The sequence below is a fragment of the Ischnura elegans genome, chromosome 5, assembly GCF_921293095.1.
Source record: "Ischnura elegans chromosome 5, ioIscEleg1.1, whole genome shotgun sequence".
Taxonomy (NCBI): domain Eukaryota; kingdom Metazoa; phylum Arthropoda; class Insecta; order Odonata; family Coenagrionidae; genus Ischnura; species Ischnura elegans.
Window position 1 is genome coordinate 6,853,640 of NC_060250.1, and position 16,832 is coordinate 6,870,471.

Below are 16,832 nucleotides of genomic sequence, written 5' to 3' on the forward strand. Positions count from 1 at the left end.
GCAAGCATCTTCACAGCAATTTCAACCATTTATGTCTAGCATGATGATGGGAACTAATGGAAAGTGTCTGCTAGCTCACAATAACTTAAGGTAGAATGAGTAGCTGCAAAGCTAAGACTTGCTTGACATGACCTCATAGTGTCATTAACTTATCTGCAAAAGGTTTAAGGCCATTGAGTTTCCATTGTGAAAAGCTTGAAAAATAGGCCATTGAATAAAAACAGAAAAATAGGAGTGCCTTGATTTTCCAAACTCCTTTACAATCAACAGCAATAAAAAATGGTAAACATGCCCAATGCTATGATGCCATTTCCCTCGACGCTTTACTATGGACAGGCAAAGGAAGGACTGTGTGGAGCCATAGGAATGATGAGATGAATGAGGTCGAGAGCAAAGAGAATGCTTCATGCAAGAAGGTGGATGGATGCCTGGTTTCAAAAACTAAAGAATGAACAACTTGAATTGCCCCTTTGCTGAAAATTAACAGAGTGGCACCAATGCCATGTAACAATTCTCATTTCTTATTGCATGAAATGTGGTTATCTTTTCATTAATATCCTCCATTATGTGTAAAGATATGCAGCTCTCCGAGAGATTACACCAAAAAGTAATTCTTGACAGAATTAGTTCTGATGTACGAGGGTTGTACCAAAAGTAAGGTTCCCAATGAGCTACAATGTTGAGCGAAGGTGCTAGGCAAAATCCCACAGCAGTGCCGTGCGCAGTGGTTCCCCTAATCTCGAGTCCACCAGTCTGCGATTCACTGTGTTGCTCATTATCGACTTAGCAACCATCAACAATGAAAGTGGTGATCCCTGTTCCCGCCAAGTGTGAGGATCGAGCAGTAATCCGATTTTTCCTTGCAAGGAAGTTACCGCCATTGGAGATTCATCAGCAACTGACTGAACTTTATGGTGAAGAGTGCATGTCCGTTCAGCACGTCTGCAAATGTTGCAGGGCTTTTGCTGAGGGCCGCGCGGAAGTTCAAGTTGAAGAACATAGTGGAAGGCCACTGGTTTTGGATTGTCCAGAAGATCAACAGTGAGCTGCTCAAAGATCGAAGGGTCACTGTCCGTGAACTTGTTGAACACATTCCTGATACTTCCCATGGCACAATTGAAAGAACTTTAACAGAAACGTTGGGTTATCGCAAGATGTGTGCTGGCTGCATGCTGACTGTCTGACACATGGAGCAACGCCTTGACTGTGCTAGCAAATTTCTTCAACAATTTTAGAGGGGGGGAGAGATTTTGTTGAGAATTTGTTGGTCTCTATCATCACTGGAGATGAAGTGTGGGTATTTCATTATGTCCCCGAAACAAAACTCTTAGGTGGCAAACACTTCAAGAGCGACGATGAAGTCCGAGCAGAGGTCACACACTTCCTCAACAGTTTGGCAGGAGACTTCTTCAACTTAGGGATAGAAAAGCTGGAGCACTGTCTTTAAAAGTGTGTCAAAAGAAATGGAGACTACGTTGAAAAATAGGCAAAAGTGTAAGCTTTTCAACGATGTGAAAATTAATATCAACAAACACATTTTTGTATTTGTAAAAAATATGGGAACCTTACTTTTGGTACAACCCTCGTTGTATCTTTCTACGTCCCTCAAGGAACCGTAATCAGATCCCTTTTGTTCATTGCATTTATGTGTAAATGACCTCTGCTCCCAAATCAGCAGTGAAATACCTCAATATGCTGGTAATGCTGTCATCTACCATGAAATTCTCTCATTGGACCTAAACAGCATTTATGCGCGGAGCATAGAGTGAGAGGCTAGATCCTAATCTCAGCAAATACACAGCAGTACTTTCTTGGGCAGGATGTCTAACTATCCCCATGTAATTTACTCCAGATAGAGTTAACAGTTAGGTATCTGGTCAATTCAAAAACCTGGGAGTTAGGACCACATCAAATCCATCATGAGGATGAACATATAAGAAATATTTCTGCCTCAATCCTGAAGAAACTAGGATGTTGGGGCGACTGGGAAAATTCTGTGAAACCTTCTATTAAATAGTTATTCTGTAGTTTCGAATTATGAATTAGCAATCTCCTACTTTATCTTTATTTTGCTCATTTTGATTGATACAAAGATGATGATTTTTCGAGTGCAAAGCCCACCGAAACCTCACTTTCAGACAATAAAATAGCAACAATGTACTGAGAACACTCAGAAATATGTAAAAAAGAAGTTATTACTGATAATTACCAACCACAATAACATTTAGGAATGTTGTCAAGTTACTTGATATTATAATTATCATAAAATATCATCCACAAATTGCTCATCATATTTAATTTTACATCCCATTTTTTTTGCTGTTTTCTGACGAATGTTTTCCAACCATATTGGAAAATAGCATATAAAAATGACACTATTTTGTAAATGACAGCTTTTAGTGACATAAACTTATTGTCTTTATTCATAGAAAGCTGTTTCAATTGTTACAGATTATAAAACCTCAAAAATATAGCAGGTCCTCATTTTGTTTTTTTTTTCTGCATTAAGCATTTAATATTTGCTATGGTAAGGTACATATTTGTCGGAGGTGACCGACAGCTGAGGTCATTTGCAACTTGAGGGATGGGTTGAGAGAAACACGGCGTCAGCATTAGCCTGCTCCTAACGAAAGGTGCCAAGCTTAACGTCCCATCTGACGGACAGAGCATTGCACTTGAAATATCCTCCTCACAACATTCTAGCAGGGATTGGGCAGTCTCTGAAAATTCTCCGCCACTGCTAGGATTCGACCGCCGAGCGTGCAGGGATTTAAAATTTGGTCCCCGTAAAAAGTCTCAAGTCAGGATTCTACTTTATATATATGAGCTGCTAATGAATGTGGAAACTGGGATTTTGCTGCCCTTTGAACACAACCCTCCATGACTTCCCTTCCTACAACTCAGCATTCAAAATTGCTCTTACCAACTCCTCCCACTCTGGTGGCGGGCAGCTCTTCCACCCGGATCGTCCCGGGCTGTTTCCTGTCCGTCAGGAAGTACGTCGTCATGTCTCCTTTTCCTTTAACTCGTACTTTTCCTCGGCATTGGAACTCATAGGGAAGATTCTTCAGAACTTGATAAGCTTCTTCTGTAACCTGAAAGAACATAACCCACATGGCTCATAATCATTTTTCAATCATAATAAATGGCCATGCAGCATGTAAATCATAGTTCCATGTAAAATAAATGCCATTCCTTTGGTATCCATCCATAATTGATTTTACTGAAGCTTATTTAGATACCAAAAAAAGGGTCTTTGACTACTAGTGTGGTTGATCTAATTGTAAAGAGACTAAGATTTTACTATTCTTAATTTGTAGTGTGTACTTTCTACTGGAAAAGTATTCCTGCATCTAATGTTGACAGCCATAGAGCATTCTCAATATACAGCAAAATTATATCTGATAAAAGGAAATCGCTAAAACCTGAGAATATAGTATAATAAAACTATAAGAATCAGAGTACGCTACGTAGAATACCGGCATGCTACTTTGCGGTTGTATTTAGAGGGCCAGGCGCTACTTTTTAGTGTTGCTGCCTTGCGAGCGACACCGGAATTAGTGCTTGGTATGCTCCTGTCGTCTAAGCAAACAAGTTGTTTTATGGTGAAGCATAATTCATTTTCATAGTTTTTCATCTAGCAATTGACTCCAATACAAATCAAGGTAACACTTTAACAACACGTGTCATTGTTATAGCTCTTAGATTAATAGAAAGTACGTATTACAACTAACGTTTTGGCACATCTTTTAAACTTCAGCGTACAGAGTAGTCTGCAGATTTCAGTAACCACCATATTGTTCTTTCGGGGTAATGCCGACATCCTATGTGGGGGAAATATCGACAGGGTGTCGGTATTTCCCCATTTGTTCTATAATTTTGCATGAGACTGTTAGGGCCTTATTGTTTATTTTAAATGACCTCCAGATGGTGAGATCGAAGAAACGGACCACGGAGAGGGGGAAATGGAATGAGGAGACCCTTGAAAAGGCGTTTGAGTTGGTTCAAAGTGGAAGATCTGTTAAAAGTGTGGTGGCTGAATTAGATATTCCCAGAATCACACTTAATGGCCATCTGAAATCCAACTCTACGGCCAAACCAGCCTTGGGAGAAAATCTTACTTCTCAACCGACCAGGAAATCATATTATTTAATCATAATAAACAGTTACCAAACCAGTTATATGGCATAACTTTGACTGATTTAAGGCGATTAGTGTATGATCTTCCGGAAAAGCTAAATGTCAAGCATAATTTCAATAAAGAGACCTAAATGGCTGGCGAGGACGGGGCTAGAGGGTTTTCAAGTCCTGGTGGTCGTTTTTAAAGATTAGGCAAGTATTTTAATATTATGAAACAAAAGAAGCTATCGCTGAAATATCACGCGAATTATTTCCTTCTGAAAGAGTAGGTACTTCTTACCTTCTAGTATTCATTTGTTTATCCGTGCTCTTCAATATACCTAATAATTACGTAAATAGCTTTTTCACAAATAAACAATCAGCAATCTAATTACAGTAGATTCCGGTTAATTGGGACACATCGGGACTTGTGCACTTTGCCCCAAATAAGCGGCTGCCCCAATTAGGCGAACTATCCTGTACATGGGCATAAACAAACGTTAAAGTGATGGAAAGAAGACTAAAGAATGTTTATAATGCAACATAAGTTTATTAAATTATTAATTTGATGAAAATCAGCGATTATAGATAATTTATTATCATTTTTAAGAATTAAAACCATTTAGTTAAAAACATTTTTCACAGCCTCGGGCGACGCTGAATGAATGTCTTCCACTAATTCCCATTAAAGAAAAGTCCTATTCTCTTGCAGATAGTATAACAACAAGAGCTATCAAAATAGGGCAAGAATAGGATCATTTGTGGAAAATAAGAGTAAATCAAAAGAGGAAAACATAAAAAAATAGTATTCGGAAAACAAAAAATTTTAATTTTGTCACGAGTACAGAGTCTATGTCGCCGACTCACAGCCCAATAAAGCGGCATGCTGTCCCAATAAAGCGGAGAATACTCTTGGATATTCCTCATGGGTTCTGTTCTTCAAGGTTCTGCCCCAATTAAGCGGCTGCCCCAAGTAACCGGTGGACCCATTAAATGAAATCTACTGTATTTTCTTATTTTTTACCACTGTCGGGATTACCCCAAAGGCCTGTCGAAATTACCCCAGTGACCGGGGAAATACCGACATCTGGTAACAGTCTCAGAAAACATTTTTTTTACTTCATAAATGACATTAGTTTGTAAACATAACATATCATTCGGATGTAGAAAATTCGAACTAATTTGCAAGTAGTTCAATAAACGATGTAACTAAATTAGTAAAAAACATAAATTAAATTAAGAAAGAAGAACTTTGTACTTTCACATTAATAATGTCCAATATTAATGTGAAAGTACAAAGTTCTTCTTTCTTAATTTAATTATGAATCGCTTTCACCAAGTTACGCCTCAAACAATTAATTTTAAAAAACATAAAGTTAAAAATGTGTTAAGGTGTCGGCATTGCATTACATTTAACTACATTTCGGTCGGTCTACCCTAACTACATTTTTGTGAAAAAAGTCAATTTCACTTATGTATTTGCAGACTTTCAGATCTCAAAGAATCAATGATTTACTTACCTTTCTATTATCATGATTTTCATAGTAGCATGTGCAAACTTTGTCCGAAAAGTATTGGAGCTACGTTCATCTCTTTGTACAAGAGTGCTCAAGCTGTCTCTACGAGGTATGAACACAACCAGTAGTCCCTCACAAACTTCCCAAATGCCGTAGTTATCAGCTGGACGCCTTGGGTCACACACAATATGTTTATATCCAACGTGCTTTTTCCATTTGTTGAATTTATTGATGAAAATGGCAGAAAGAACAGATCAACAAATTTGCATCAAGTGCTGCTTTAATCTTGGCAAGAGCTGTACAAAGATTATTGAAATGATGCAGAGGGCCTAAGGGGATGAAAGTATGGAGATAATGCAGGGAAAGGAGTTGAACAGGTGGTTTAAAAATGGCTGCTCATTTGTACACAGTGACCCTCGTTCTGGCCGACCTTCACTGACAACAACACCGGTAAGCATAGATGGTGTGTGGCTTGACGGTGATCATGGATTAACTGTTTGAGAACTAGGAAATGATCTCGGAATACCAAAAAATACTGTATTGGAAATTTTGAACACGATTTTGGGAATGACTCACGTGTCCTACACCACAACATAATTGTTAGCAAAACACAAGATTGTACAGCTTTGCCAGCCTCTATGTAGTCCTGACTTAGCTCCCTGCAACTTTTGGATGTTCCCAAAATTGAAAATGGCACTCAATGGAAAGCGCTTTGACGACATGCAGACAATTCAGATTAATGCAACTCGCAAGCTGAGGGCCAATGCAAAATTTGCTTTTGAGGACTGTTTTACGATGTGGAAGCACCACTGGGAGCATTCGGTTAAATCAAATTGGGACTACTTCAAAGGATACCATGGCCCAGATGACGAAAGATGACAACAACGCAGAGATTTGAATGCAGGTCGGATATTTTTCGGACACCTAGTATAACTCAAATAGGCCTGAATGACCTAGTCTTTTTATTTCATAAAATTATGCATAAATATCACTCATTGTGAATATTTATTTTAATTTAAATTATTTCCAAATGAACATTTTTTCAACAAAATTTCATTAATTTACATCTATTTTGCAATGAAATCCACCATTTTATTCACCATAATTCAGGAATTTAATTGAAAATTTTTCATCAGCTCTAATGATCTTGCATGTAGCCAGAAAATTGCTTCAGGTGTGCTTGGGTGGTATGTGAGTTGCCCATGATGAAGTTTAATTGTCAATTCACACACATCCAAAAACTACTCATTTTGTTAAATCAGCCACACATTTCGTTTACATAATGCTTGAAGTAAAACTCAGCGTAGGCTATTGGCAAACATTCTGAAATGTATCTAACTACATATGTATATGGGAAAATGGAGTGTCAGAGGAATGGGCCAATGGACTCCTCTTTAGCTTGGCCTTGACTGGTGGCAGCTTGAACATGCCGGAGTGTACAAAATCTCTCCTGGGGAATGGTACCCTTTGGGGTTTATTCAGCTGCAGGCGATAATTGTGCATTTGCAATATGAAAAAGGCATTTAAAGATCATAGATAGCATTTTCTTAATTTATGATTGATTAACCTTTGAATGATTTTCTAAAATTAAACAACAGTTTTTTCCTGCTGCTCACCATCTTCTGCAATGCTAGAGCAGCTGTTCAAGTGAAGCTGAAACATTCCTTGTCTGCAAGTAAATAAAATAATTCCGTTTAAAAAGAGAATTTAAATGGACATAATAAGCCCGGTATAGCCTTGAATTAAAGTGAAATAATCGTACTGCTCTTGCGTCCAATTTCATTTTTTATGAAGACTGCGGAAAATATCTGAGGAGTATGAAACTCATGCACAGATAATCAGCAACACAAATGATACGCAGCTGGATAATTTAGAGTGCTGTATTTGGGATTTTCATTCCCTTTACTTCTCCGCGGCACCTTCTTGAATGTTTTTCTTGACAGATTGTGATGATTACCTGTGTGTGATTGGGCAATCCTGTTGAGTCCATTCTGCTTGCAACATTGACTGTGTTTCCCCAGATATCGTACTGCGGCTTCCGAGCCCCAATGACACCAGCAACCACTGGCCCAATGTTGATGCCTGAAAATTTGATATAAAATATAACTGCTTCTTTCATATAATAATAATATTTATCATTCAGTTGGTCAAAAAACTTTGACACAACATAATGATCAAGAAAAACAAATACAATACTCATGCATAAGGCTGTTCACACACAATATATACACAAATATATGAAAAACTCTAATACACATGGTATTGCAGTCATTGTATTCATAGGTGGACAGGAAAATATTCATTTAGGCTAGAGAATCTTAATTTATCAACTTGTATGTAATTGCTTTTACTGATATTCAAACGTGGCAGGTGATTAAATTTTCTTCATTACCTTGGGAAACTTATTGAAAACAATGGATGCATAGAAATCATGCTGGGCAGTTGTCTAACCCTAAATATCTAACATTAGATTTCAGTGCCACTATCTCACTTAACGATTGGAAAGGTGAAGTCAAAATTTGACTTTCTGCAGTTGACTTTTCATTTTCAACCTTGACCTTGATGGTCAAATTTAGTCATTGACTTTACTCTTTTAAAAAGTTTGAATTTTTACATGAATTACTTACACATTTTCACTGAATGCATTTCTTGGAAATAGTACTAGGCACAAAAAGACTAATTAATTACATATTTAACACAGTTACTTCTACAGAGATTAAGCATGAATTATAGATGACGATCCCTCCAATGAAACAGTAGGGTTGGCTCATGGAGATCATGGCAGTTGGTCGGCCAATTATCTTCCAAATTCGCTGAAACCAGTGAAGCTTACACTGGAAATTATTTGAAAGGACTAAATTTCCCAAGGCTGTACTTTTGTTGGGTGAAAAAGGGGGAAGGAAGAGAAAAGAGGAGGGAAGTCGGGAAGGATGATAATGGGATGAAATATGCACAGCCATTTAAACAATAATACACGCAAGCTCACTCACTCACCTAGCAGGTTTGCTCTCAGTAACAAATTTCTGCATAGGTCTCAATCACATAATCACTCAGCTTTACGAAGCTTTAGCTTACGTCAGTGACCCACTCAGAATAATAATAAATGCAGAAAGCAATAAAATTGAGAAATACAGAGTCGCATTCATGCTCCTTGTGGATTTGCTTTAAGGAACAAAATTACGGGTGGAAAACACGCACAAACACAGGTTTAAAAAGCTTTGGCTTATGCCAGTGAACCATTCACACCAATAAAATAGGCATGAAAGAGCAAAATTAAGAAATACACTATCATGCTCCTCATGGATTTGCTCAGAGGAATAAAACACTGCGTGGGAAATACATCAAACGGTCGAAGAATGTTCATTTACCTGTTTACGTATTAATATTGGGAGTTATGTTAACTCCAATGCTCAATCCAAAAGTGGCATACATACTTACCAACACGGAGCATGAAGTTGTTGTAAGAATTTTCATTGATGTTGAGCAGCCGTTCTCGCATTGCAAACACAAATTCAACTAAATTTCCTAAATACAGTCCAGCTGTAACTTCGTCATCTTCGTCGAGGATGCGTTGCTCTGGCATCAAACCAACGGCTGCCATATACGTTGATCCAACAGTCTTAATTTTATCAATGGCCTTAAACCTCTCTTCTCCCAACAGCTTGATGTGAAAGAAAAGGATAAGGAAATTTGTATACACGTATGTAGTCTTGAATTTAGGTTCAGATATGAACACCTTAAACTTCACTCAACAAAATTTGGATTGATATTTTTTAAAGATTAAGTAAAGTCATTTTACTTTTCCTTTGCACAATGAGCATTATTTCATATTCCACAATTCTTTATTCATTTTTCTGCTTCAAATGCTGCTATGCAAATAGTTCTAGTGGAATTCAAACTCATCAGCTCCAATTTAGTGGAGTTTTAGTTGAAAAATGGCTGCAAGGCATCAAGAAAGCCCTTATTTAAAGGTAAAGTTCCCTGATTTTTTTCACTTCCACACTTTCCCTATGTTGTAAGGAATTTATGGTCAATAGACAGACGCTGCTTACCTCATCAAAGTCGGCAATGATTTCGTTCAGCAAACGTAAGCACTCGACTCCTTGATTGTTCCCATCCAGCTCCATGTAGAACTCGTGGAAGTTGGTGATGGAGGCGAACACGACTCCGACTCGGGAGTAGCTTTGGTGATACAGGTCCTGTGGCAGAGCATTCTATTGGGTTGGCGGGAAGGAGCCCTCCCCCACCCACAAAAAGGGTGGACAGAAGGAGAAAAGGTGAAGAGAGAGAGAGACGAGAGGGGAAGGAGGGAGGAGAGGAGAACAAGTCGAGACGGCAGCCGCAGCGACAGGAGCAGAGAAGTATCCAAACCCCCGAGGTGAGGTCAGCCAATGAAGGGGTGTGCCGCAGCAGCAGGCATAGAGGCAGGGGTGGGCCAATCCCATGTAGCAAGCCAATCCAGAGACACAGGGGTTGGGAGGGGGAGGGGGGGCGGAGAAAGGGAATATATGGGAGGAGGAAGGGAGAGAAGACGCAGGAGGGGACGGGCAGGATGTCAAAGTAAAGAGTGGAACCCATTTCCAGTGTGAGAAGGAGTGGTGAAATAATTATGACACAGTGATAGCAGTGGACACAGAAAAGAGAATGACAGAGAAGAAGACATTTTTATTTGGAATGATGGTTCCATATGCAAGTGTTGTCGAACATGAATGATGAAATTGGAAATTAGTTGGGAAGAAGAGAGAGAGAGATAAGCAGGCACGGAAAAGTAATTTGTGAGAGAGGAATGAAGACAGAAGAAGAAGAAGAGAGGGTGAATGAATGTGTGATTGGAAAAGATGTGATGGACAAAAATGAATTTCACAAACAAATCAAAGACGAAAATATAAATAAAAATGGACAATGACAGAAATAATCGGGGAAATAAAAAAGATAATTATAATAGACACATTTCATGCCAGTAATGCAGTCCAATTATTAACAAAAATCAAAGATGTAAATCATGAATAATATGTATTTACACGTTTTGTGGACAACATCAAACATTTATTACAAACAAAATCATAATAAAAATAATAATACATTTAGCAACAAATGTTGATAAAATGAATGATACATATAAAACAAAAAAAGTTTAAAAAAAAACACAAAAGTGAATGTGTATGTTTCATAAATTTATTGAGAGAGGTCAGAAGAGAGAGTGAAAGAAAAGAAAGAGAGGATTGAAAGACAGAAGAAGGGAGCGAAGGATTGGGATGGGGAGGAGGAGAAGCTGATCAGTGTACAAGCAACAAGCAGGACATTACAATACATCTACAAAAAATTATTCAATTTTGCGTAAAACTGCAGCTCTACCAATGCCAAAAATGTACAAATTATTAAAATTTAAAAATCAGCCATATTAAAATGTTTATCATTCAGTCGCGTACTGTACAAGGGGCGTATCTTAAGGGGGTCATAAGGCCAACGGTCAGATGAAGAAGGAGGATGGGCTATCTACTCCCAAAGCAAGCATATATCATCCTTCTAGCACGGAGGTGGCTTATCTGAGAGGCATCCAAAGTGATATATCCACTATGAATTGAACCAAACAAATGATTCAGTCATGCTGATAAGGTTTGCTAAGTAGAGGTCAATCAGGTTACTCTTGCCATCACAGAATTCATCGAGATCAAAACTGTTTCTGTCTCAGAGGAAATATAAACAAGAGCAAGCATGCTGGCTTCCCAGAAATCCAAAGCCGAGGCCAACATCAATAAACCCCCAACTTCCACATTGTTATGAGAAGTGGAAAGAATTGGCAGATGATATAATTATTAATAGATTGCATTTAAATTCTGACACTTTTCATTTTTCATGAGTTAAAGTTTGCAATGGAAGCAAAATTTTCAATCAATATAAGTGAGAAGAAAACAAGTCCTATCTAAGGACGTGACAATAAGAATAATAATAATGATGATATTATTTCTGTTGGTTAGCAAGTAACATGATGAAATGAAGTAAAAAGTAACTGCATTTCTGTCAAAGATTACATCTTCGGTAATATTTACTTATTTCAATTAATTTTTAAAAAATCATTTTTAAAGTAGTCCACTCAAAAGTTCTTGCAAGTAATCGTAACATTTGAGTACCTAATCAAAAGTGAAATTTGAATTTCTCATGCTCTGATCGAAAGGCAGTTCAAACTATATTAGCCTCATCCACAGGAGTAAATTTTTGATAGAACTTAGAGTCTAAATTGCCTAAATCAAACATTTCAATTGTGTATTATTTTATGTAATGGAATTAAACAATAATTAAAATACTGGTTTGCATGTAGGTGCATTATTTGTTTGAGAAAATAGGATTTACAGTGATTGCATATTGTACAGGAGCAAAATTAAAAGTTATTGTAATCCTAATGATTCCTTTAAGAAAGAGTAATTTGTAATTGCAACTTATTACAAATTTGCAGCATTGAGCCCTATTATGTACATTTTTTCCATACTTTTCGCAGCGATGACCCTATCGTCCTAGTTAGCAAATAAGACCCCTAAGATCCATCACAAGATCTGTTGAAGGGTGTGCTCAATAGTTTCTTTATGTCTGTCTGCTATGATCCTGTATCGATTGTTCGATACTATCGATTGTATTGGATGATTGTCGATTGTGTGCACGCGCACTTCCGGTGCACGCTAGTGGTCTCTCTGTGTGTGTTCGCGCCTAATGTACCATTGAGTTGTATCCGTTTATATCCGAATATATCTTGTTGAACTAACGCTGTGTGAATCTTATTACCACTGCCATAACTCCCTATAACAGGTTATGGGCCCAGGGATCGTGCTGTGTGGTGATAGACGTTAGTGATTCGGTAAATTGGACATAATAGAAAAGGCGAGACCATGGCGGATCAGGATGAGTTGCTGGATTCGGATAGGCAAATGAATCCAATCCTGAGCAAGGATAATTACGAATATTGGAGGACCATGTCGGAGGCGTCGATGATTTTTCTGAACTGCTGGGACGCAATCAACCCGGGGCTGAGTGCAGACGAGTTGAAGAGACCAGAAAATATGCGCAAGGACAACAAGGCTCGTGCATACATTTTCCGGCATGTGCGCCCGGAGTACCTCACAGACATCAGCCATTTGAGGTCAGCCAAGGAGTGTTGGGACACCTTAGAAGAGATTCATGGGAGGGCTACATCCATGGATATAGCTATGTGTCTCCGAGAGCTGGGTAGCATTGAGAAGACAGAGGCGATGGACATCTCAGCGTACACTGGGAGGATACAGGAGCTCTGCGGTAAATTAACCAAAAACGGCATCGTATTCCAAGACCACGTTGTGGCCTCTTTTATATTGGCGGGACTCGTGAAGGATCCACAGTATTCTACGTATGTGAGAATAACAAAGATCAATGAGAAACTGACGTCTAGGGCGGTGAAGGCAGACCTTCTGCTTGAGGAGAGAAGGATTAATGCTGCGGAGTCCTCTGAACATGGCAGTGCGTTGGCAGCGCGGAAGTTCAGCAGGACGAGAGCAGCCAACAACGGAAAGCAGAGGAGCACTGCTGATCAGAAATGCTATAAGTGTGGTAAGTGGGGCCACATTTCTTACCAGTGTGGGGCGCCAAGGGGAGACAAGTCGGAGGAAAGAAAAGAAAAAGGCGAGGAGTCATGGGAGAGACAAGAGAAAGGAGGGGACAAGCCGAAGTTTAAAGGACTCATATCTGCGTTTGCTTTGGCTTGCTCCCAAAGAAAGTGTGTTAGTTACCTAGATTCATGTGCTTCGAACCACATGACGCCAGACCGTCACCGCTTCTTTGATTTCCAACCTGCCACCGGAGAAGTAAAGATTGGAAAGGGACGTCTGGCCGTGAAGGGGAAGGGAACTATTGTCATCAAGTTAGCAAACTCTTGTGGGGGCTGGACCTTGTCACTATCAAATGCTCTGTGGGTACCTGAGTTGGACGTGAATCTTGTGTCTGTCAGACAGCTGGCGAAGAAAGGTGTACAGACCGTGTTCAGATTAAATGAAGCTATTGGAGAGCATGATGACGGTGATGTGTTGTTCAATGCCTTAGTGGAAAATGGTGTATATTATTTAGAGACTGAGCCAGATGAGAGCTACGTCGCAAATGTTTCTGTCAACGATGAGTGCAATGGTGGTACAGAAATCGAAGTATTTCAGGCCAAAGCCTTCAAGAGTACGTTGTGGCACGAGAGATTAGGACATCTCCATGAAGGTGCTATGAACAGAATCCCAGGTCTTGATCTCAAGAAAGAGGATTCCAAAAGGGACGATGAATTATGTGAAGTCTGTGTGAAGGGTAAAATGACTAAGTTGCCATTTCCGAAAGTTGCTCATCACAATTGTGAACGCCCTTTAGAAATTGTCCACAGTGACGTAAGTGGCAGGGCACAGTGTCAATCGTTGGGGGGAGGTCATTATTTTGTGACTTTCATTGATGATTTCTCTCGATTCACAAATGTCAGGATAATCAAGAAAAAAAGTGAAGTATTTAAATGCTTTAGAGAATACCAGAGAGAGGTTGAGGCTCAGCATCAGGTGAAAATAAGTGTTTTTCAATCAGACAATGGTGGCGAATACACAAGTGTTGAGTTTGAGAATTATTTGAAGGCTGAGGGTATTCTGCATCGGAAAAGTGTGCCTAGAAACCCCGAGCAAAATGGTGTGTCTGAACGTGCCAATAGAACACTAGTGGAAATGGCAAGGTGTTTGCTTATTCAAGCAGGGCTTCCTGTTTTCTTGTGGGCTGAAGCAATAAGTTCAGCATGTCATATCAGAAATTTGTGTCCATCGTCTGCAATTGAGAACAAAATTCCCTTGGAATTATGGAAAGGAGAGAAGGCTGACATCCAAGGGGAGCTTTCTAGATTGCGGGTGTTTGGTTGTAAGGTCTGGTATCTGGTGAGTCCAACTGGAAATAAGTTTGGCAGTAGGGCAGATGAAGGTATTTTTGTGGGATATGATAGAGAAGTGAAGGGGTACAGAATCTATTTGCCAAAAAGTAGGAGTGTCATTATATCATGTCATGTACGTTTTGAGGAGAGGGTGGTCCCGTATAAAGAGGTGTGTGAAATCACTCACATTCCAAGGAGATGTAATGATTGGATATGGTATGTGGATGATGAAGGGACCTTTGACCCGGATGAGCCTGAAGTCCAGAGTGATGGTGAGTATGAGGAAGGAGATGGTGATTTTTTCTTGGAGAACTTGATGAATGGAGATGAAAATCATGAGGGGGTACTTGACGAGGGGGTTAACTTGGGAGTTGAAAATGTACTTGCCCCTAGGAGGTCTTCCAGACTTCGAAAAGAAAAGACTCATTCTTGTTGTGGGAACATTGCAATGATTTGTAGGGCTCAAGATCTGTGTGTGTCCATTTCTGTAAATGATGCCTTAAGGGGAAATGAATCTGGAAAATGGAGATTAGCTATGGAGGCTGAATTAGAGAACCTTTACAAAAAGGATGTCTGGGACATTGTCAAGAGACCGTTAAATACAAATGTGATCGATTGTAAGTGGGTTCTAAGCATTAAAAGGGACTCAAACAGACCTAAGGCTAGACTTGTAGCGAGGGGATTCTGGCAGAAACCTGGGGTGGACTTCACTGAAACCTTCAGTCCAATTGTAAAACGCAGAACATTGAGGATTTTACTTGCTCTCTGTGCTGAGAATGAATGGTGTTATGAACACATTGATGTTGAGTACGCTTACCTGAACAGTGTCTTAGATGAGGACATATATATGGAGCAACCTGAATTTTTCGAAATTGAGGGAAAGAATAGGAACCAATATGTGTGCAAACTAAAGAAAAGTCTCTATGGGTTGAAGCAAGCAGGGAGAATGTGGTTCAAACACATAAACAATATTTTGAAGGGTATGGACTTGAAACCTTGTTTGAGTGATTCATGTGTATATGTAAATGAAACTAAGGATCTCATTGTGGCTGTGTATGTTGACGATTTTTTGATTGTTGGGAAAAGGTCTATGATTGAAGGTTTTAAGGGCAAGATTAAAGAAAAGTTGGATGTCAAAATGTTGGGCTCTGACACCCAATTTCTTTCTGTTCATCTACATATGCCTGACAGTGAGACAGTTGTGTTCGACCAATCTGCCCAAGTGAGTCAAATGTTAGAGTTATTTGATATTATGAATGAGACTGGGGTGTCAACACCTTTAGCTAAGGAGTGTGAAGCTGGTTTTGATATTGATTGTGATGAACCCTTTGATAAAAAATTGTATGAGCAAGCTATTGGTCATATAATGTATGTTGCCACGGTAAGCCGTCCAGATGTTGCATGTGCCATAGGTAAACTAAGTCAAAAGTGTGTAAATCCTACCTTGTCTGATTGGAGAGCTGTGAAGCGTGTGTTTAAGTATTTGCTCAAAACGAAAGAGTTGAAACTTGTTTATCGAAAGACTGGAAAAACTTTAAGGGTGTTTTGTGATTCAGACTTCGCAGGTTGCACAGTGGACAGAAAATCCAGGAGTGGGTATGTCTTTATACTGGCTGGCAGTGCTGTGTCTTGGTTGTCAAGGAAGCAAAAGATTGTATCTCAATCAACATGTGAGGCAGAATTTGTTGCAATGCAGGAAGCAGCTAGAGAGGTTGTATGGGTATCATCCTTGTTGAAGGAATTAGGGCAATCCTTTTACTGTCCTCAACCATGTAAGATTTTTTGTGATAACCTGGGAGCCATTTCATGGTCCAAAGACGAGGTTGTTGCTGAAAGTTCAAAGCATGTCCAAGTGCGTTACTTTTATGTCAAAGACTGTGTATCCAAGGGTTTAATAGTTTATGTGCACATCCCAAGCTCTGAAAATGTAGCTGACATTTTAACCAAGGGATTAAACCGTATAAAGACTCAGAAGTTCACTAAAGAATTGGGGCTGCAACTATGAGCAAAGGGGAGTGTTGAAGGGTGTGCTCAATAGTTTCTTTATGTCTGTCTGCTATGATCCTGTATCGATTGTTCGATACTATCGATTGTATTGGATGATTGTCGATTGTGTGCACGCGCACTTCCGGTGCACGCTAGTGGTCTCTCTGTGTGTGTTCGCGCCTAATGTACCATTGAGTTGTATCCGTTTATATCCGAATATATCTTGTTGAACTAACGCTGTGTGAATCTTATTACCACTGCCATAACTCCCTATAACAAGATCTATATTTTTGCTGTTTCAATCT

The 16,832-nt window shown here is 39.2% G+C and overlaps 1 protein-coding gene across 1 annotated transcript in view; it reads right to left on the reverse strand.

The window, feature by feature from the left end:
• The window catches only part of LOC124159607 (Ca(2+)/calmodulin-responsive adenylate cyclase-like), a 398,052-nt gene that overhangs the window by 23,461 nt on the left and 357,759 nt on the right, over positions 1-16,832 (reverse strand). Inside the window, exons 18-21 of the mRNA XM_046535531.1 lie at positions 9,689-9,850; positions 9,075-9,297; positions 7,594-7,718; positions 2,924-3,095 (exon numbers count right to left, since the gene is read on the reverse strand). Of these exons, the coding sequence (XP_046391487.1) occupies positions 2,924-3,095; positions 7,594-7,718; positions 9,075-9,297; positions 9,689-9,850 (682 nt within the window). The remainder of the gene's footprint in view (positions 1-2,923; positions 3,096-7,593; positions 7,719-9,074; positions 9,298-9,688; positions 9,851-16,832) is intronic.